The sequence below is a fragment of the Nomia melanderi genome, chromosome 7 (genome assembly GCF_051020985.1).
Source record: "Nomia melanderi isolate GNS246 chromosome 7, iyNomMela1, whole genome shotgun sequence".
Classification (NCBI taxonomy): Eukaryota; Metazoa; Arthropoda; class Insecta; order Hymenoptera; family Halictidae; genus Nomia; species Nomia melanderi.
The window spans coordinates 4267217-4290738 of NC_135005.1; the positions used below are offsets into that span (position 1 = coordinate 4267217).

General features: G+C 32.7%; 2 protein-coding genes across 15 annotated transcripts in view; both read right to left on the bottom strand.

The window, feature by feature from the left end:
* The window catches only part of GluRIB (Glutamate receptor IB), a 412145-nt gene that overhangs the window by 87734 nt on the left and 300889 nt on the right, over positions 1-23522 (bottom strand). The gene's annotated exons all lie outside the window — the stretch shown is intronic.
* Positions 1295-21711, bottom strand: LOC116424416 (trehalose transporter 1-like protein). 8 transcript variants are annotated; one of them, XM_031970808.2, is made up of 6 exons: positions 21335-21711; positions 20278-20337; positions 7590-7761; positions 7142-7510; positions 5197-5999; positions 1295-2645 (listed from the first exon to the last, which is right to left on the bottom strand). In XM_031970808.2, exons 3-6 carry the CDS (start codon positions 7633-7635, stop codon positions 2496-2498), a joined length of 1368 nt encoding a protein of 455 aa, XP_031826668.1. In that variant the 5' UTR covers positions 7636-7761; positions 20278-20337; positions 21335-21711; the 3' UTR covers positions 1295-2495. The 8 variants fall into 8 exon arrangements, with proteins under 8 accessions (XP_031826668.1, XP_031826666.1, XP_031826665.1 ...); XM_031970806.2 differs by lacking the exon at positions 20278-20337 and adding an exon at positions 20997-21134; XM_031970805.2 differs by lacking the exons at positions 20278-20337; positions 21335-21711 and adding exons at positions 11927-12375; positions 12815-13128.

The window sequence follows — 23522 nt, forward strand, 5'->3', positions numbered from 1 at the left end:
TTCAGAAAATCCAGTAAAATCTATCAATCGCAATTATTAGAAACATTTGAAGGTACAATATCAAGTAATTTAAAAAAGAAGTTGAAATCTTTTTAAAGATTCATTCAGAAAGCTTATCATTTGTCATTTCAGGGCAGTTCTCATTTGCCATTGCAGAAAACCAGTAAAATCTATCAATTGCTATTAATAGAAAAATTCGAAAGTGCAATATCAGGTACTTAAAAAGAAGTTCTAATCATTTGAAAGATCCACAGAAAACTTCTCCGCGAAGAAGTACGCGGTAAGAAAGGGATTTAAAACCATCGAAATCGGCAAGGGAGTAGCTAGACTGCAAGTTGCCCCTTTCTCGTTAAGACCAAAGCAATTTCATGGCGCATGTAACGGTAATCGTCAAACGTAGCACTCGCGCGATGAAAAAACCAACAGGTCCCCTAAACTGAAGGGGCACGAGGCGCATGCTAGGCGAAATTTCATATAACGCGAAGAGGGCAAACAAATCAGCAACGGAGCCGCTGTCAAAACAAACAGAAGGGGAAAGTTAACGCGGCCCGTAGTTTGGTTACGCGGTGCCCGTGTTTTTAACCGGAAGTCAAATAGTTCCGAGCGAAACGCCCTTCCCCCGCCGTATCGTTTCACGAGATCTCGCTCGCTGCTTCGCGATTCTCTTTGCAGACGCTGAACTTCGCGATCAAACGAGTCCCAAGACTCTCTTTCCCGCTTCCACTTCCTGTCCGCCTCTTTCCCGGCCAGTTTCGAGTGTAATTTGTCGAAATTACAGTTTGCCCTCTCCGCCGTGTCTGACTCCACGGGAATCAGGAGTACGTCGGTATTGATTACCGGCCTTTTTCCCCTCTTTTCTCTCTTCCGGTATGCCGTGGATACGCGTGGCGCTGTTTGCGCGTGTTCTACGTGTTCACGTGGTGATTTCGTTTTTTAACCCATTGTAATATGATTTTGTTTCGAAACTCTGCTCGCCAGAATTATTTTGTTACTAATAGTTTAATGGAAACGATATTTATGTATTATGTGTAATAATTTAACTGTAGAAAACATAATTTCATGACAAAAATATGTAATTTTGAACTAAAAACAATTCATATTTAGTTTTCTTTACATTCATTTGTGATCTTATTAACGAGTTTGACAAAATATTGTATAGCAGTGTATTGATAAATATGTGAATATTTTTTTATATATAATTTAGGAAGTTTAGGTGGAGAGTGAGTTTTTTAACAGTGGCAGCTCTAACTTGTAATTTTAATATGCTGTTAGTTACGTATTTTAGATATATAAATATATTTGAAGAAAAATATTTTATTTAGAAGAGTGTACATTACGTAAAGCCGATTTTTTTCAACATTTTATTTCCTGAAACATTAAGATTATTTGGTTTCCTGCTTTTAAAAGAACGATTTGCCTTCGTTGCCACATTAAAGACTTTAACACCTCTAATCGTGTATAATATTTAATCCTTAAATAATCTTTAAAGTTAGTATAGCAACAATAAATTAGTACTAAGAAATGAAATATTGACTTTATTTACATCTAGATCATAAGGTTTAAAAACGAGCACACTAAATTTAGTTGGCCTACATTAGGCAAAACTAGTCCTGTGGAATATTTAGAAGATTTAATAATTAACGAGTAAAATTGAGATGTACAATTATCAATCGCAATTTAAAATGAAATATCAAATTCAACTGAAAATAATTTTAACATAAAATTAATAAAAATTTTATTATATTTCCATGAAAAACATGCAATCGATAATTAATGATTTATATATCTATTTAATGACTAATATCGCTTTTGATAACCCACTAATGTTAATAATTAGAAACTGAATTAATAAGCACTAGTTTATACATTAAATTATAATTATGTGTTATACAAAATTATAATTTTGTCAATGAATTAAATCAATCGTGATTACTGGATATTAATTTCTTTCTATCATAAGCACTAAACGATCAGTCACGTGAGAATTTTTAATCAATTAGTGTCTAACACACAACTAAATACGTTGTATAATGTATTAAATTCTCTATTTAAAAAGTTGGAAATAAAGAAACACAAATATTAAGTCATATCCATAAAAAAAACCTATTAACTTTTACTAGGTGTTCTGTAAATAAATACTTGATTCTAAACATATTAAAATAAAATATTCCTAAAGAGTGAAATATTTACTGGATTTGCCGATAAATATGCACTTAAAATTCGTATACATAACATTTAATATTCATTAAAAACATCAAGTAAATACTATTCCAATTTCAAGTATTCTACTCGATTATCTTACGATTTCTCAGCATTTACTTTCTAGTACCATCTAATAAAAGATTATGCCCAAGAAATCTAGCATTTGCTCTTTCTCCTACTTAATACTTACAAACATTCACTTTTTTCTGTGCATACGACGTATTACGTTTAAGTCAAAAATGTCTGTCATTTATTAAATAATTCCTGATTCTGTGCTGATTCAACAATCATTGTCAATGTTTCCCTCTCAGTTCAATTTGTATTTCCTCCAAGGTTTTTCCTTCAGTCTCTGGCACGTATCGGTAGATCAGAACCCAGACGAAGAATGTGATCGCGGTGAACACGGATATGGGCATGTACGTTCCGTGCGATTCTTGCAATACCTACGGACAACAAACTATCATTCCATTGTCTGATATGTTCGACCAGCACGCGCGCGAACACTATCAAATGCTCGATGCCGGTGGTTTCCTTCAGCAAGAGGAAAAATGAAATTTAGGTCAACGTCGGGAAAATATTTTGCAACCACTTTTATAACCTAATTCGGATCTGATAATGCGCTGGGAAGACGTTTTTACGCTGTTGACTTATCCCTCGAGTAGCCGAATCAATTTAACTCTTCAGGAAGCTGAAAGCGTAAGATTGTTACGAAATGCAGAGGAAATTCTTCCTCTTGAAACTGCGTTTTAGGAAAGATCGAACATTTGTGCGGCAAAATTTGTATGACCAGCATTTTACTAGTGTGTTCATTAGTTATTAACACTAGAACTACCGTACCAGTCGAAATGACGGGCTTCGCTTTCCTTGTGTCGCAATTATTTATATCTCAGAAGCTTTGAATATTCAAATAATTTTGAAAAGAAATAGTTTGACTTGAATACTATAATGAGTGTCTGAAGAAACTGAAAGTAATCTATTGTTACAATTTTTATAAGGATTACATATCAATCGTATTAAATGCTCGGTAGTTCTAGTGTTAATTGTTAATATTTATAATAATTGAATTGTGAGTTTTCGTGCAACTTGTTTGATGCTTATAAAGTCCTTTAAAGCAGAATAACATAGGAACTTCTTCCTTAATTTCATTAATTTCGACATTTCATATATTACTTTTAAGCTACTGAAAATATCGGTTAAAGAAATTAAATTCTTTAATTTTGTGTTTTTGTATATCTAACAGTGTAAATTTGCATAAATACTTTCAGTTTAGATGATGCGTACGAATACTGATACATTGCACAATTAACGTTTTGTTAACTATGGCCAGTAGCCACGTATTTGTTTACATCGAGTATTTTTATGTTAGTCATATTTTATTCAAAAAGGAAGATAAAATGCATGTATGGCAAAATAAAAAATGACTTGGAAGAAGAAAGTTTTAGTTAGGTCAGTTCTGGCTAGCGGGGCGCTAAAAAATTTACCGTTTCATTTCAGACGTCGAAACTAACGAAGGGAATGGTCCATGCATGCACTCGTATACGTTTATCTTGTAAGCGTAACAAACAATGCATCTTTTAGAACATGAGGGTATTTTTAGTTAGAGGGTATTTTTAGTATTTTTAGTTAGTTAGAAGATTCTGTGAACTTCAGCGTGCAATCTAACAAGTAACTCAACTATTTCGTAATGAAATATGTATGTGATATTCAGTTACTTCGTAAGGCTGTATATTTCTGTTGCTATGGATAAATGATTAAAAAAAAAATAACACTGTTATAATAAAATGAAAATCTAAATAACAACGAATATCTAACCTTTCAAACAATTTAATACAGTTAATATTGCCAACAATCTTGTGTTTTAAAGAATAGATGTTAAAGTGAAAAAAATGAAGACATTCTTGAAAAGTGGCAACAACTTTCCAAAATACCTTCAAAATATATTCTATTTCATCATTAGATTTTTAAAACTATATAGACACCTCTCAATTTCTTCATACTCTCTTCAATATAAAAAATTGTCCAAAACTTCAACTTAAGCACAATGCTCATATTAAATGTTCGCTTGTCCTTTCTACCCTTCTTCCAAAATCCTTCACCCATTTACCACAAAAATCTCTTAACCGCAACCGAAATTCGACAAGCGAGCACGTATAAAAAGAAATATCAGCAAAAATCAAGAAAAAAGCCATCATCCCAGAATCAGCAATCACCAGTATAGGATTAAAATTTGTCAGGAGGTTGCACGGGTCTCGACGTGACCTAAATAGCAGAACCACCCACGAATCGTTCGCAACCACTGCGTAGTGCGTTATTACTACGCTTTAGATTTTACGCATTTATGAAAAATTCTAGTGCACAGAATATAGAGTAGAAAAACTATCTATAACAATTTTAAAATGTTGTTACTTATTTTCAACTTATTAAATTCTTAAGAGAAGAAATTAATTTCTGTGAAGTAATCAAACAAATTCTCGAAGTTTCCTAAAATAACAATCCAACACGCACAAGAATTTTTATAAAAAAAGCATATTCATTAAAATAATCATCTTCGAACTGTACCACTGTTTACCAAATACACACTAATTTCCATATTTCGTTTTTATAAAAGTTTACTTGAAATCTATTGAGGACCGAACGAACACTTCCAGTTACCTAATATTTGATTTCAAAATCAGTTTCTTTAACTCTTTGCACTTTACATGCGTCTCTCAATCGTCACTTAATCTAATACACCAAAACAATAAAGTTCATTCAATATTAAGCTTCGTTTTAATTATCAATACGTGAAATATTAAAATACAATAGCATTGTTCCATAATGAACATATAATTTCTCGTTCACGTAGTCCCAAAAATATCACCTACACCTGACCAAAAGAAACAACATTCCTACCAGAAAACTTATGAAGTGCTAAGGCTTAAATTACTTCAGAAAATAATAATCCCCCGTAAAACTCCAAAGTCTAGTTATAACCAATCGCGCGAATGATCTTACCTGATAGAACTTCACGACGGTGGTCGTAGTGAGGGCGTAATAGAGGGAGCAAAATATGGCAGCGGGCACTTTAACGTCCACATGGAAGATCTCGCCGACATAGGCGAGCGGCACGGGGTTCAGAGCGAGTCCGTAGCCGAGGACATAAATCACAAGGAATACGGTAGGCACCCATCGCAGCCTGGAGACGTCGTGGCCGCTGGATAGAAGGCCAAAGAACACCGCCATCGTTGTCAGAGACACCACGCAGACCGGCGCCGAGAGCAACAACAGAAGTCTCTTGCCGATGCTTCTGACCAGCAACACGCACATCGCGCCAGCCAACACCAGCGCGCAGCCAGTCATTACGATGCTGATATTCGTTGAGATTTGGAAGCCAGCTTCCTCGAATATAAACGACTGATAAGCCAACAATGGCGCCGCGCCAGTTAGCGTCAACGCGCTCAAGACGATCATCGCGATGCGAAACGCTTTCCGATTTTCTCGCCTGGACCAGGTCTCCCTTAATGATCTGGCGAACGTCATATCACTGCTTGAATCTTCTGTGGCGACTATCCTTTTGATCTCTTCTAGTTCCTCTATCACGTCATCTTTGCCCAATGCCCATTTCAACGTCCTTTCGGCTGATGTGAGTTTGTTCTTCTTCGTGAGGAAGACAGAGCTCTCTGGTAGCCAAACGAAGGACACCAGGAACAGGAATGGGATGGAGACCGAGATCATGGACATTGTGAAACGACTCACACAGAGACCGATCGCGTAGGCTAGCATCATGCCGGTGTTCAGCAGCACCGCCATCAGGGTACCTGAATTATTAGCAGTTTCTTGTTTCTTTGTTTTTGGAGTTTGGAGAGCTTGTTGAGTGGTTGTGGAAGGTCTTTTGGAAGACATGATATGATATAGAAGACGATGATACGTGGTACAGTTAAGTCGAGAAATTTTGTTTAGATAAGACTTTCTTTTGATGATGATTGATTTAGAAAGTTTAGACCGGATTAGTTATTTTGTTATCGTGATTGATACGTTTATTAATAGTTATTTGTTTGTTGTTGGAAGATAGAGAGGGTATATGTAACAAGAGGTATTTGATTACTTTTTCTTAGCCCACAATTAAGAATATTTAAAAAAAAAGAATGCTATATTATGAGATATTTAAATTAGCTATATGATTTATATATATATATATATATATATATATATATATATATATATATATATATATAAAAAGAAGTAAAGTGAAAGACACAATAATGGACTGATAAAAATTTAAGATAAGATACAAATGATGCAACGCAGGATGTAAACGGTAACTTCGGTAAAACTAAGTTAATAAATCAGTCAACCCTTCACGGTAATTCCTAAGTTTCTTTCCGGGTGTTTGAAAACTTTTAGAAAATTATGAACAGTAAAACCTTCATTCTTAACCAGTCTTAAAATTTTTCTGTCATTTGCCATCAAAATAAAAACAGTTAATAATAATGTAACTAAGATGAAACTTACTTCATCATTAATTCATAAATTCTAATTAAATATACGAAACATAAAAAAATAACTTAACAGTTATGATTTAATGATACTAATTAATAAATATAGTTAATAGATAAAAATAATAAAAAGTAATTAAACACAATGGAATAATAAAAATATTAAGATTAACCTCTTGACTGCTCGCGTTATAAATATATAACATAAACAATATTAATAATATTACATAAATATTAAATAACTCTTGTTACAAATACATGAAGTAAAGGAAATTCCCGTTTATTATATTCCTGATCTTTTCTTAATAAAGTATAACGATTTCCAATATTTTCTGTGCAAGATTTAAAAAATCTGTAGCACTCAGGAGTTTAAAATAAATGCAACCCCATTGAAAATGATTAAAAAAAATGAAAACTTAATAAACAATTAAAATGAACTTAACGAAAGAAAAATTGAATTATACCTAAAGGACCTCTTGTCCGTTTGCTGCTAACTTCACCGAGGTACATCGGCATCACCGCGTACGTAATGCCGCAGCCTACCCCAGCCAATATTCGGCCCACATAAAGTTGAGGGACGGTAGCTGCTAAACCGATCAAAATCCAACTGGCAATCTTTGGTACCGTGGCGAATAATAATGTTCCTTTACGGCCGATCCTGTCCATCAAGAGAAACGGTACGATAGAACCGAGTCCGACGCCCACGTACATTAAATTCACCACCCAGACCAGTTTGTCGGTGGATACTCTCAATGGATCGTCTTGCTCGAATTTTGGTAGAATCGGAGTACTCCATCCTTCGTGTAGTCCGCTGTCAATGATCAATAGATTACCTGGTCGCGACGATGAGGTTCATTTTAATTAATTTAATGCGATTTCCTTTATATTACGTTCGCGTGTTTTTATACTCACATACGATTCCTATTAGTATTTGCCTGAAAATTTCGAGATTAAGCATGTTTCTCGCGTATCTTTTTACATCACAGAGTAGCGAGGCTTAAAGGGGAACAGATAGAAAACTTGCAGTACACATTCGGGCGAAGAAGAATAAGGCTGTTTCATTTGTTCGCGTGTTTCGGATGCTCTAGAAAAATTTTATTTATTAATTATTGAATTAATTATTTGAGCAATGTCGTTTTGGTAATGTTAGATTGTTAATAGTTGATCGAAAATTATTAAAGTTTTATATAAAATGAAACTATATTATATTATAAAAACAAATCAGATAAAGTTCTATTTTCTTCGCTCCTGAAAAGATCAAATTAATCTCCATTAATTATTAAAATTTGTTTTTGAAGTTTTTGAAAATTTATATGAAATGGTACAGTTGCAATTGTTATAGATGGTTGATAAAAAATGTAATGATAAAGATGTTCTTCATTTAAATTCAAAATTTTAAGAATATAATTGAAAAACCAGAATTACGATAAAAAATGGTTTTTCCTACTGAACATTATAACACTAATATCGCATATACTAAATTGATGCAAATATTTTGACATTTTTTGCACGTCGTGAACAAAAACCCTTTTTCCTTCAAAACAAATAACGTCTGTTTCTGAATTATAATAACATGTATAAAGGACACATCTTTCTTCGTTTTTACATACTTTTAGTCTAGCTAGCATACAGTTCGGAACTCTTCTTTTTATTTCTTACAAAAGAGCGTCAAAACTTTTGCATCAACCCAATACTTTTTCATATTTCGTCCATTCTGTGAAATTTTCCACATTCAAATTTCCCGTAAATGCATAAAAATTCTCGGTGTAGCAATACTGTAAGTCTACTGTAAATCATATTTTCTCCCTTAACCGATCGGCAGAAGTTACAACGCGCTGAACTCTGAGAACCCATTCCAGCGGGAAGTATCGTAAACAGGTAGTATGTGTCGGTACAGCGATTCCGGTTTAGTCTGTAGCAGAGATAACGGAAATAAAGCCAACTAAGATACCAACGGGATTCCTTGATACGTATCCCTTAGCTGGCTGTGCAATAGGGACGCGTGTACGAGCATGGAAACGGCTGTGCACGCTTGTTTTCGCGCTTCGAGTAGTTGGTCTCGCTTTGCGACGTTCGATCCTGTGTTACGAGTTCACGGTTTATGGCCAATCGTGTCCTGTACGGTTTATTAGGAGACGGGAAACGAATCTTGCGCCACTGAAAAGTTTTATCAGCCGTAATCCGTAGGCTTTCACGACTTTCCTTTACATTAACTCCTTCGTATCTGCAGCCAAACTGCTGTTCGTAAGTATTATAACATGCACAGGAGATCAAAGAATTGTGAGGAATATCTGTGAGTTGACTAAAAGTTCAAACAATTATCTAAATCTGTATTTTGAAGTATGAATTCTGAAGAATTTTTGCAAATTGTCTGAAAGTTCAAAAAATTGTCTGCGTTTGCATTTTGAAGTATGAAGAATTTGTTATATTCGTGGAATGAATTATAATTATTAGAGTAATGAGTTGTAATATTGTATTTAATGTTACAATGCTGATATTTTTGATTATGTGGAATTCTACGTTATATTAATAATTATTCATCAGAATAACGTATAACATTGTATGTTATTCTCTAAATGTCTGTTATGTTATAAAATTAGTGATTATATCAATTGTGGAGTAATACTAAAAAGATTGTAGTAAAATAATAAAGTCGTAGTGTTTTTATTGTTTTTGAATGCAGGACAGGTAGTAACGTCTGTAATTTCTTCCATGAAATAATTATTAAAATTATTCTACGAGGAAAAATTTATTGATGAAAAGTAGGCATTTCATCTTGTGATATATTGTAACGTAAATCCAAATTCAAAATTGTTCAAATTCAATTACAATAATGGAAGTCGAAAACGATATCGTGCATCCTAATTACTACTCCATTACTTCATTAGTTGAAACGATTAAACATAATTAAAACTCATATAAATTTACATTTTTTTAAATATAAAACCAGTTGAGTAAGAAATAAAACTACAAAATATTTAAAGTATAAAATGAAAACATAAAATTTAATCAAACAGCATCTGCAATCGAAACACTTACCAAACTAAAATCAAACTAATCAACGTATGTAAATAACTTCTTTCATTATTACAAACAAATAAAAAATATACCACTTAACAAGTGAACTACAATAATTTCAACTTGAATTACAACTACATAAAACAGCAACTTTGACTTCCAGCAACCCAAACAATGGATAACATTATAACATACAACAAACAATTTTTTAATTTTTTAACTTTCTTTAATTTAACAATCTGTTTAGTATAACATACAACAAAAAGCATTTCACGTTTTTAGCGCGTAAACTTTATCTCAGAATGACTTGAGTCTCCTGTTTTAATACAATGATTCACGAACAACATAACTTCACATCCAACTTTATGAACAATTTTTCCCTACGATATGCGCGTCCGTGTGCGAACGCACACATGTCACTGGGAAATATGTCACCGTATTATGTGCGTTTTCCGCCACGTAATTTTTTAATTCCGCACGGGAGTGTGTCCAGAAGCCAAGACAAATGTTTTGCGTAAAATTCACTTACGTGTGCTTCTGGCCACATGCAACGCTACCGGTTTGCAAAGCGACAGTTTATTACCGACGTTATGGTACATGTGTTATCGGGAGACAGAAGCCGAGTCCTTTAACCCGGATTTACTATAGCAGGCTCGTAAGTTTTCATCGCAACCAATTTACGTATCCTGTGTTGTCATCGCGATCACGTATCCCAGCATTCAATGCGAGGGAAACCGCTGTCGAGTTTTCAATTCTTTTTTCATTCGCTCCTCAGAAAAATGCGAGGGTACATTTATTGAAGAGCTTGAGGTGTGCAGAAGCAATTGATTGCCTTCTCGTTCGTGAATGTTTCATGTTAACCGCGGAATTAAGTGCACTGCTAACAGAATTAAAAACGTGTCGGAACCTGGTCAAATGTTCAATAAATATTTTGGAGAAATAGATTGTAGGTGCGAACGTAATGAATTTGTAGTGCTGTTAATTATAAATGTATGATTTCTGCGAATGTGTGTCGTCGACGTAAATTGTTTATCGATTTGTATTGTTGTTATATTATTTTATTGAAGATTGTTTGTACGGTAGTAGTAATTATTAGTAACATCATGTGTCGTACTATTATTATAAGGATTATATTAAAAGAATTATTTATTATTGATGTTTCAAATAGGCGAGATTAAACGCTATTTCGATGACTTCTCAGTATAGAAGTGAATTAGTTTCAATTATACGATAGTTCTAACTCATAATTAGCTTTTAGTAGTTTATTAAAAATATCCATAAAAATACTAACAGAAGAGGACATAACACTAAAAGAACTGGAAATTGTCTTCCAATTTAAAAACTAAAACTCGACACTATAATTTTGATCATTATAGGTGAATGCTAATTTTAAAATTGTTATTCAAAAATAAGAATGTGTAGGTACTTGTACATAAATTCTTTCGAACCACGTTTATATTTTATACAGAAAAATTTCAATGCTCTTCATAATATGAAAACAATGTTTGAACGGAACATTAAAAAAACAATGCTGATAACATTTTCAAGCTCGTGAACTAATTAGGTCAACGTGTAACGAAGCACAGCGTGTATTCAGTGTTCTTTTACGGCAGCATGCGTATGCGCAGATTCCTGTTCGTTTAAAACATAAATTAATCGATAAATTGATTGATGAAGCTGCTTTGCGAATTATATTATTGACGATATTGTTATTAACTGAAAAATATTACAAGCTTCCAGCAAACCCAATTATATACATTTCGAGTTCAAAGCTCTACTATATTACATTCCACAAATATTTGTTTGTTCATATTTTCATTAAATATTTGTGACACCTATTTTCATAACGAATTGAAATTATTAGCAAATTAATAATGTTCAAGATAAGTATATTAATAAAAAGATATGTAAGATTCGAGTCTACAAAAGCTTATAAATACAAACTTGAATAACACAAGTTTCCGAAAACACATTTGAAATCACGTAAAATATTTAAAATTTAATATTACGAACCCAAAAATATCTCAAATTCAATCAATACAACTGGAATGGAAAATTAATTGGAACATCTGTATGCACTACAAATAAATAAATTTAACGTGTGCAGTTTTAGTCAGGGTATTCCACCTTTAGTCGTTAAATATTCCTATAGTTTAAATTCGTTTATAATAATTTAAATTGAAAAACAAGAATAATCATCTGTTAGCTTAATTATTTTTTACATTTCGTACCCCTTGTCTGATTTCTGCATGTACTTTTTCTTCATTCTCTGTACACGGGCATTCAACAGATAAATTCCTTTTTCGTCACAGGTAACACAATCGCGCAGTCATTCATTAATATTATACTTCCCATTATATCACAAAGTTATTTCACACATTCCACCTTAACTCCTTCGTCACTCGCTTCAGTAAAACATTTTAATGAATTAATTACAACACCGTGTACATTTATTTCTTATACATTTTTTATTATCTACTGAAGCACTATTTAATCTCTCCACTCGTCCTCCATGTCGACAGATAATCCAAACAAAAAGTCACTTATTATATTGTTACTTCTATCTATATGATCGCACAGATTTAATCCAGTATCATTGCAGATTATCTTCAAAGCAGCATACAACTTCTTTTATGTCACCATTTGTTGAATTTTGATAAATATCTAAAATTAACTGCCTCTGCACAAAGTAAAGAGCTATCTTAAACAAACTACCGCCTCTGGGCTTTTTCCGAAATTATTAAAAAATTCTATCCTACTATGAAGCTAATTTATTTCCGTTGATTTTGACATAAGAATCTTGTATTCTATTAGAAATAAGAAAAATATGAGAATATAATCCAAATGTTACTTAACGTCTCATATAAAATCCTCAATCTTTTCCCAAATAATTGCAAACACAAGAAAAAGCTAAATACAGTCAATTTTTTAAAGTCTCCAATGTTGCATCCCTTCTTATTTCAGGAAAACTCACTTATTTCTAATTAGGACCCATTTCAGAGAAATTATCAGCAAATTTTCATGCTGGAATGATCACTGCACTGTTCGAAACCGCAAAATTTCTGCTCTATGTTTATTTCGTCGCAAGAATGTTACCCGTTTCTCGATAAATTCCTTACTTTTCTTTCCTGCAGCCGCGTTTCGCCTTTTTTTCATCTTCGGACCGACCCTTCCTTGGTTTCCATTGCGAGCCGCAACGAACCGGAACAAGCCCGCAATGGAGCAGCAACGAATTTTCATTCTTCATTGGTTCTCGGTAGAACGGAACCGAATCGTTGCTCGATTTTCGCCCGAAATCTATCCGTGCACCGACGCGCCAGTTCGTTTCGCGCTGCTCGGTGATCACATCGCGAGTAAAAAGAGTCGGGCGTAATCGCCGGCATCGTCGTCACTGTTGCGCAACCCGCAACGAACGTCTCGGGATGTAATTACACTGATACGATAGGCTGATAATATATAGACTATGATTATATAATGTCGATGGAACGTGAGTACAATCAGACACCTGGTTTAGAATCAGAATGAGTGCTTGGAACTGATGCTGTCTTTTGTTCTGTATTCAATTGTTTTTTGTTTTGAAGATATGCTGAGAGAAATCATTGAAACGCGGAAGTAAATTCATAAGTTAACCCTGGAACAACTGCAATCGTAAAAATCACGGGTTTCAGTTTTCTCATTTTATTAGCACATTCTATGCCATCGGAAGTTTCGGTTTATCTTGCTTATGAAGTACACTGATTTTTTAAATAAAATATTAATTTACATTCAAGTTTGTGGTAACTTTTATATATATTTTGATATTATTTCTTCTTATCTTAAAAGTGTTAAACAACCGAAACGATCAGAAAGTAAATATTTTTACTTCAATACTATAATTAATATATCAAGAAATGGAAAAAAAATTATTGTTATATTTTTATAAGAATTATATATTAATCGTGTTAAATCGTCGTTTCAGTATTAATACTTTGAAAAGTATCTAAGTTTTTCCTGGTAAACTTATTTTGATAACAAGAAAATTGGTACATATACTGATTTACGAAAGTATTTAAAATATGATATAGAATGGAAATGGTCACAGAATCTGCAAGATGATAGATATTTTGGTACTTTTGTGTGTATGATATATTGGGTGCATATGTGAATTACGTATATAACCTTCATTGAAATCGAACGATATACATCTGAGGAAGAATGATTTTATTATGTTAATAGTTTCCTCCATATTCTAAATATTTTCGTGGGTTAGTGTATCTGAACTTTTTAATAAAGACTCTGAAGAGTTCTACATTAAAGGGTTACATAAGTTATCCAAAAGAATAACTAATAGGTGACTGAACAGAATAATAGATATCTCATTGATTAGGTAAATACTACAAGAATTTGGGAGTACTATACTTTCTTACGCAAAATGGGAACAGACTTATTACACAATCTAATATTTCATGTTTCCTAAATTGTAACGATAATTGAGGTGTTGGGCATAGCGAGAAGCAGTTCTGTAAAAAAAATTGGTTCTGAGAAAACAGTATTCGAAGAATTATTTAAATCTGTGAAAATCGTAGTTCATAAAATTGTTGCGACTGTAAGAGTATGTACTTTAATTTGTAAAAATTTACTGCGCTAACTCGTAAAACAGAGACATTAAGCGAAATAAACATTGCTAGCCTCGTTCCACTTGCATACAACCAGTTTTTGCAGGGTGAAATTTTTTTTAACCAGTTTCAGCATTAGTGTGCAACACTGACACGTTAAATGGTAATATTTTAATAATAATGAAATTATAATAAATGTTGTAGTGAAGTTTATTATACTAAATCTGTGAAATGTTAAAGTGACATTTTAATGAAATATTCCTTTTATGACGTTCACAACAGCAATAAAGATAATAATAGTGAAATGAAATGTTGGAGTATGTTGTAATTTCTAATTATGGCAACTAATGACGATTTTATGAATTCATAGGTTACTTAATTTATTATGGTATTGTTATTTCATTTAATTAGTTATGTAATGTCTGTTATTTGCCACAGCTATATTCAACTATCTTGGGAGCTTCTTGCTTTCCATTGAGTTTTAATGAAAAATACTCTTGATTTAGCTCGATTAAAACCTGATATTATCTTCTCATCAAGCTTTTATGTAATCTTCACAATGGTGTATGAAAACGTATACATCATGAAGATTGCATGACGCTATTTTTAAACGATATAATTTTCTGTAATCAATTTCTAGGAATAATAGTTTCCGTGTACTTCACTAACATTTCCATTAGACGCCAATAAAATGCAGAACCGATTAAAGCTCATCAAATTTTTCCAATATATTGCATTTCAAGAGATCAGTGGATGCATAAACTTTACAATCCAATAATCAATATAGTTTATTCAATTTTATAAAAATAATTCATATATCATTATATAAACTTTATATCAGTCCTCAGACATGTATGACAAACTTTATTAACATATTTTTCATATTTTATTCTTCACGAAAAAAGACAAACAGTTCACATAAGACAAATACAATGGGAATTACAGCGTGGGGTTAAAAGAAACGAAAATTCTTACGAGCTCGCTTTTTTCCATTATCGTATCGAATTCGCTTACGAAAGCAGCGTTTACATTTCATGAAACAGCCGGTAAGACTTTTTCTCCCCGAAGAATCTCTGTCTCACCCCCGTGTCAGAGAAGGTAATCCTGAAAGATTGTATTTTTCTACCAAAGCTATCCCGCCAGGCGCGGATACGCGTAATAATTTATGACAGTGTTTTTCCTCGGAGAATATTTAGTTACGAAAGAAAATCCAACGCGGACGAGTGCTTGAATTATTATCCCGAGTTATCTGCCGTTCCGGCGGAACGTTCTTCGCGCTTGTGCGCAGCCCGGAAGCGAGCTGCACGAGCACGGATTCCGATTAATAAATCGCAGATCCGGAAACGAAGTTACACTCGCCTCAAATCTCCGCCGTGTTTTCGTCGTCAGCGTTGAGTAATTTCCATTTGAGCATTCTTTTTTCATGTTCCGGCGAAATTTCCTCAGCCATCGACCGTTTTTTTGTGCTCGATGCTGGGAAAAAATAATTTTCAATTGCTAATGGACTATTCTATTTTTAACAGTACCTGTTACTCTGAGAATAAAATACTGGTAGATTTCGATTAATACTAAATGTACCGACACTTTGTATATACCTACACCTACCGTAGACAGTCAAATAACTAGTTAGAAAATAAAGGTAAACAAGTTAGACGATAAATATTTCTTATTGGAAATAGAAAGAGAAGGGAAGGCAAAAATTGAGAAATTGATTAATAAAATAATGTAGAAATTTATTTAATGTTAAGTGAACGAATAAAAACAGACAATGTTAAATCAAATTTTAAAACCATTCATTTGACTGTTCGCGATATGTTTAGTGTTAATTTGAGTTCGCATTATACGATATTCGGCTTAACATTGGAACTACCGTACATTTAATGCGATTGACACGTAATCTTTATAAAAGTGTAACAGTGGATCCTTTTTCGGTTCCTTCAGGTATTCAGTATAGTATTCAAGTGAAATGATTTATTTTTAAACTCATTTAATACTTTGAAGATATCAACAATTGCAGAATAAAAAAACTGAAACTTATTTCAGATTATATTTCTTCAAAATTGCATAAAAGTTTTCGTTACATTTTAGCTGTTGAACACTTGTTTCTTACGTGATGGTTATTTGAGATGTCAGTCATTTGAAATGGGTAAAGTACACGAGAAATTTTAAAACGTAGCTCAAGCTACAAATTAGTTTCGTTACTCGAATTTTCTTAGTTAAGCGTAAGCAGAATATAACGACGGGTAGTCATAATATTTATTTTTTTACATTAACGTTAGCTACAAAAAGAATTATACAAAACTTCACTTGATATTATGAAAAAGTTCTATGCAAGTTTTTAAAAATATTTAGTGTATTGGAAACATTTTAATAGAACAATTCTTCGTTGTGGTTTTTGTGAAAATTACAAAGTTCCTCAAATAATGTCTCCTTCAATCTTTCTTCATATTATATTTTTGAAATATTGAGTTCTTTAAACAAGATTCCTTAAAGAGAACTATAATTACGAAACAATATATTTTAAAACCGAATGAACAATAAATGTTCAAAACTCTTTAACACAGATGTATCATATCATTAATAAAAATTATTAGAATAACTTGTGTAACAAACAATGAATCTTTTTCTAATAATATATCTCATATGTTATATTTACAAAAGCAGAAAATATTGGATATTTCAAAAAAGCAGGAAAGAAACTAACAATCAATCACAATATTTAATATAATGTTCAATTATATAAAATATAACGTCCTAACCGGTTCGCAGTTTCTATTCCATAATCAATACAAAGAACCACGTAAAAAGTTATGAAAACTGCAGATAGTAAAAAGTTCAACCATGACCCAATTTTATTAGAAATTCGGCTTCAATAGATCGCCGTGTCCGTCAAATTTAATTATTTCTTCCTCCCACTTGAAAGGCAAGCAAATCGAAGGTTATTTCCCCTGCCGACATTAAATTGATTTATCTCAAGGATTTCCGAACGACGTGAATTATTCATTTGATTAGCAAATTATCACGGAGACAGAAAAAGAAATGTTGTACGATGATTATGGAGGGCGAATCCTCGACGCTTCAGCGTGTCTAAATCAGGATGATCGTATCCAAGCGCGGATTACGCTGATGATACTGCTCTAATGATTCTTACCGTTCGTAACTAAGTGATTTACGGTCTGGAGACAAGCATCGTTGGAAAAGTATGTATAACGACGTTACACGTGTATGTACATAATCACGTCACATGTCTTCCTTTTTAAAAAAACGGGTCTTTAATTAAAAGATTTTTCGTATCTCGGTGCATGCAGCTTTTCGGTAAGTTAAAATTTATTAATAAATTCTGTTAAAGAGACAGTAATATTCAACGTAAACTTGTTCCTCTTCAAATAATTTAATAATTTCTGAATTCCTCAAATCATAACTAACAAAGATTTCATTCAACCTTGATTATATTTCCTAATTAATTCTAACCAATTGGTTCCGAAGGTATATGAAACACTTTCATGAAATAATTTTGAGGGATAATCCTAACAAATTAGTATTTATGAAAATACTATATATAACTATTCGTGTTGTAGAAAGACAGGAGAGGTTAGTGAATTATGTTTTTGCTGGAATGAATAAGGTGATAGTATATGTTCAATTCTTTAACACTAATACTACCAATTATTTAATGTGATTAATATGTAATTCGTATAAAAATGGTGAGACTATTTATATATTTTTTTATTTCTGCTGATATTTATTGTTATATGTAAACGAAATTATTAATTATTTAAATAATTTTGAGTATTTAATGCTTGTATGCTGCCAGTAATGGCAAATTCAGAACATTAAAACCGGTTTTTTTTGCTAGTACAGTAAATCTAGTATTAATTACTGGCATTGACAATGTGTAATAGCAGTCCTAAGAATGCAAGGAAATGGAAACTAATTATGGATACGAATGGAATTCAATTACTTCTTCACTACAAATTGAGGTTTAATCAGGGAGCTGCGATTAGTTAAATGTCACCGGGGCACGTGCTTATAATTGCGCCATTACGACAAATGTAATGACAATACGTATATCGATGAGTGTTCTCGATGATCGCGATAAGTTGAGAACAGCGCGATTGATTGGACATCGATAACAAAAATGGTATCTCGTGACAATGTATATAATAAAATGTGTGAGTCTTGTAACAGCAAATTGTATTTACTGAATTCAATTTGTTATTTATTAATCTACTTTTCTTCTTTAAAAAAATAAAAACTTAATGTTTATTGTTCACTTATAAGTTTAACAGATTGTAGAAGAAAGAAAACAGGTATAAATCGGATAATTAGAAAAACCACGATTAATATAATTTTCTTCATAAATGTTTGGATTCGATTTCACCATTTCCATGAAATTACTAAACGCTATATGTGTTCTGAATTTAAATATCAATATTCTAAATTTTAATCATGTAATTTTTCTTTCAACTCTTCTGTGATCGCAAAAATACGACTGCAAATAGAATTCTAGTTTAAAAACATCGTCGGTTATTTGTTTTATTGGGACATACACGTTCAACAATGACAGTAATATTTTCCAACGTTTTAAAAGTTTTCGGATGAAATTTTATTTGAAAAATGTCGAACGCGTCCGTTCCTGAAGCAATGTACTGTTGGGACAATAATGGTTAACATATATAACAGAAAAACCAGAAATTTATTTTACACAACTACACGTCGCATTTTTATGATTTTGTAAATTATTAAAATCTTTAATATTCGAAAAGGTTTATACTTTACAGTGTTATATTTTGTTGTGATCGCTTTGATTAATCAGATTGAACTTTGTTTTGAGAACGTACATGGAATATACATACACAATAAATAAAATAATTTTATTCGCAATACTTGGAAAAATAAATAATTTTAAAAATTTGTTTATACCGTTTTTTCTCTTTCATTTAGATACGTAAACTTCGTTGCAACAATTTTTGTATGTCCTACATTTGGACGTCGATGGAACGCGACGTTACCGCTAGATACGTGGCCGCGCGATAACAATCGAAAATAGTGTTACTAAACCCGCATGTGAAAAATCGCGATTCCTTGTTATCGCAGTTGTAACAAGTTACGTTCATAAACTGTCAGTACGCAACGTACAAATAGAGAATCGAAGGTCTCGTTTACGTGTAACCGCAATACGACTGTGTATTTTCAAACGAATCGTAGGGTTACCGCGCTGTTGGCATAATCTATTAGCTGTGTAACGCGTTATTATCTGTTGCAGTAATCGTACTCACACTTCTATAATAGGAACCTTGTAAAATTCGTTATTAATCCCATAAATTAATTGATTACATTCTATAAAGCTGTTATACTCAATAAACGTTTATATAATTAATATTATATTCATTATTTATGTAATTACTTTTGTATTTCGAAAGTCAACGTAACTTAACGTACAATTTATACCTGGTGAACAGGTTCTCATTTAAATATTCAAAGATAATTGATACTATTAGAATTTTTGAAATAAAAGCGTTTCAAGTGTGTAGAAAACAAAAACAAAAACAAAGAGTATTATTATACTTCAATAAATTTACAAAGTTCAATACAATTCTTTGCCAACCGAATGTTAAGAGATTAATATAACCTAAATTTAATTCGGACATTGAACGGTATCTGATCCATTTTTACAAACAGTAAACGTAATTTGTATATAGTGCTTTTTTTGTACTTTTACTTCATAAAATCCACGTTGCATAAAATGTAAAACTCTGTTAAGGATAAATGTAATTAACCCATTCGAAACCAAGGTCTTTTTCTAAAAACGTCTTTCAAAAGTTAAGACTCGAAACTAATACAGGTTTTGATTGTGTGCACCTTTAATTTTTACTACTAACCAGCAAAGTAAGCTAGTTTTTCGCGAATAACTGATAACAAAAATTCATGATTATTACACACACTATGTGTGATTGATCCTTTTAGTTAGGAACTCCATTACATACCTGGTGTGTAATTCGTCTCAAATTAGTTAAGCCAACGTTTTTAATATCCTCTAGAATATCCTGTTAGAAATAACTAACTAATTTAGACAAACATTGTAGATCTCATTCTTCTGCAAAAAATGTTAGTATTAAGATGAAAATTGTATCGTTTAGTAATCAACAATTTTTTAATCAGATCAGTAAGAATGAAATGTCGAGGAGGCATTTCTAATCGAAAAGAGTTGCTAATACTTGAAATATGAGATCACAAGTGAACATCACGACGCAAGATCAGTTACGTGATAAGATTATCGGAATTTAAGGTCAGTTACGACTTTAATTATCTTTGAATTTATTTACTGAATACAATACAATCTGTACAGGCGATCATGCCACTGTTAAAACAGTCAACTTCAAAAGGAGAGCGTGAAAATATTGAGTTTCTGTCACAATTCTGCGGCAGCCGAATACACACGTACCAAACGATATTCCAGCTGACTGAACCGGTCGTCGAAGTAATTGAATCAATTTTGACCCATACTACACTGCTATGAATAATTATAAATCCATTTCATTGAAATTTTCTACAGTAAATGTTCTATAAGAAATTATTCCTCAAACAACAGACGAATAGTTGCAGTTACAAATATGTAACAGAAAATGAAAACAATTAAATTGCCGGTAGCGCAATTATGGTTAATCACATAACAAATCTTGTTGACTTCCCTAAATATATTTACCATATTTGCATTTCGTTTACAATTGATTGAAATCTTGAAAGTACAGATCCTCCAGTTTTTCTTTCAGAGTTGTAAAATAATATCTTGACTCATTTATAACAATATACCAAACAAATAATAAGAAAATTTGACACACCACTAAAAAAATAACCAAACGAAAGCAATAATTAAAAAAGTAACCAAAACAAAATAATTTGACAATAAACTTCCCACAATGCAATTCATATTAGATTATAAACAATTTACGTTACAGATAGTTCTACATTCTAAATCACTCTTACATTCTCTCAATCCACTGTATATAATTATAAAAAAAATAACCATAAAATGAATTTTACCGGCAAGAAATTATCCGCGACCGAACAGGGCCACGTGAAACACTTTTCGATCATAGACGTCTTCAAACTATGTATTCCTTCGTCGGTATCTTGGTTCCTTTCACTTTTCGATTCAACGGTCTCCAAAACACTGAAAACTCGTCTCTGGTACCAAGGTACTTAACAATCAAATTGAAAGGATGGCCGGTTGCGTGAGCTCCCTTTTTCGCCGCTTTAACGTTTCGTCACACGGGAACACTGGCTGTGCGCGCAGATCTCAGAAACCGGCAATTGAATGGTATCGGCAGAAGTCGGCTTCGATCTCATCCTCGGAGACGCGAAGAAGGAAACTGAATGCGGCCAGCGATCCACGGACCCGCGAAACTCGCCGCGATATTATCCGGAGTCCCACTCCGTCAGCTTTTATGAATCGGCGACGACACGCTCGAACGCCACTAATTACTTTTCTGTGTTTCCCCGTGGATCGGGCCCGTCAGCCATTGTTTGCGTCGGCTGCGGCCGCAGGATCCTGACCAGTGTCCGAAGGGAACGGCGAAAAAGGCACGCCGCACAGTGGTCTGGAGCGTATAAATAAAAGGGAAAAGGCCAAAATTGAAGGTAAAAGGATATAAGTGACAATGAACGTTTCATTTATTATGTAAGTTATTTAACGCTTTGAGTTTCAGGAAGTTTTCATACATATTCGAGAAATGCCAATTAGTTTTAAACAAAGATGCATGATTGTAAACAGAAATTTAAATTTCAGTCAATTTTGATCTAAAATTTATAACCTTTTTATACTATACTGAAAATATGTTACACTGCCTTTATTACTAATAAAATTAAAAAAAAGCTTTTCGCGAGTATATGAAGGCCAACATGTTGATTGATCATATTAATGGATTTTGGTGCAATGAGTATGAATAAGAGGAAGAAATTAAAAAATGAAGGAAACGATATGAGTATTAATGAATGTTGATTGATCATATTGATAGATGTTGGTGTATTGAAGAGGAATAAGGGCAAAAGATTGAAAATTTGAAAGAAACAGAATATAATTGTCAGAAAATGTTTTATAGACTGCACAAGCTATTTAATACTAGAACAACCATAGTATTGATTTATCATACTAAAGGATTTTGGTGTATTGAAGTATTCAGAATTCTGTATACAAAATTTAAAAATCGGAGTGATTGTTGGAAAATGAGCAACCATATATACTCATTCCTTTATTTTAACAAAAGTCAATAAAAACTCCAATAAAAGCGCCTTGAAAGCTTTTACAATTGGCGCATTTGGTCGTTTTAGTATTAAACGAATGTAGCTGTGTGGTATTAAATTAATCAACAAGTTTTAAATATAAAACTAGTATAATCCTATCGATCTGATTTTTATTACATTCAATTTAGAATGCAAAAATACATAAAACATAGTATTGTGATCAATAATATAAATTATTTTACAATTTATTCCTTCTAATCCGACAATCTAGACCACCGTGCGTCGAAGAGGTTAACCTCGTGCTGGCCAAGTTTTTGCGAAAATTTTCCTCGTTTCAGAGGAAAATTATTTTCTATGCACGAAGACGAACGATGCGGTTAGATCGACCACGTTGCTCCTTTTTTCGCCGGGAGTTTAATTATGAGTAATGCGAGACTTCCGAGGAAACCGGTCGTACACGCATGAAAATCTCCGGGAAATTCTTTGCTACGCGATGAAAACGGCATACTGAAATTAAGTTTTCTGTTTGATTACGCTCTGCAAACATTAATTAATAATTCGTCGTATTTTATCGGTGTAATCAGCTGACGGGTTTCGATAATTACACGAACATTGAAAATTCCTATCGATAAACAGAACAGTTTCCTTTCACTGTTGGTACTACGAAATAATCTACTGCTACTTTCTTTCAAATTATTTATAACCTTTATTACAGTTTAAACTTTTATATCTATAAGGTTTTCAAAGAACTCAAGTCTTAAAACATATGCCGCGTTGCAAATTATGTGTTAAAAAACATTCTGCGTGCAAATGACACCTTCAAGTTTGATTTTTTCCAATAACTTTTTATGCGTGTTACCTTTTCATTTTCCATCAGCGTAAATAGCTTTAAAATAGATTTTTAATTAACTCATACATTAATCCTCTTGTTCGCAACCTTTCTCCACGTTATAAAAATTTCATATTTCCAATATTTGATCGTTCAGGA

Bases quoted from the DNA above. Each gene is read 5' to 3' on its own strand.
- LOC116424416 (XM_031970802.2), bottom strand. From the start codon at position 12,942: ATGAAGAATGAAAATTCGTTGCTGCTCCATTGCGGGCTTGTTCCGGTT. The intron at 6,000-7,141 runs GTATAATTCAAT...CTAATAATTCAG, and splicing joins ACGGACAAGAGGTCCTTTAG to GTACCCTGATGGCGGTGCTG. The intron at 2,646-5,196 runs GTAAGATCATTC...TGTTGTCCGTAG, and splicing joins CCGTCGTGAAGTTCTATCAG to GTATTGCAAGAATCGCACGG.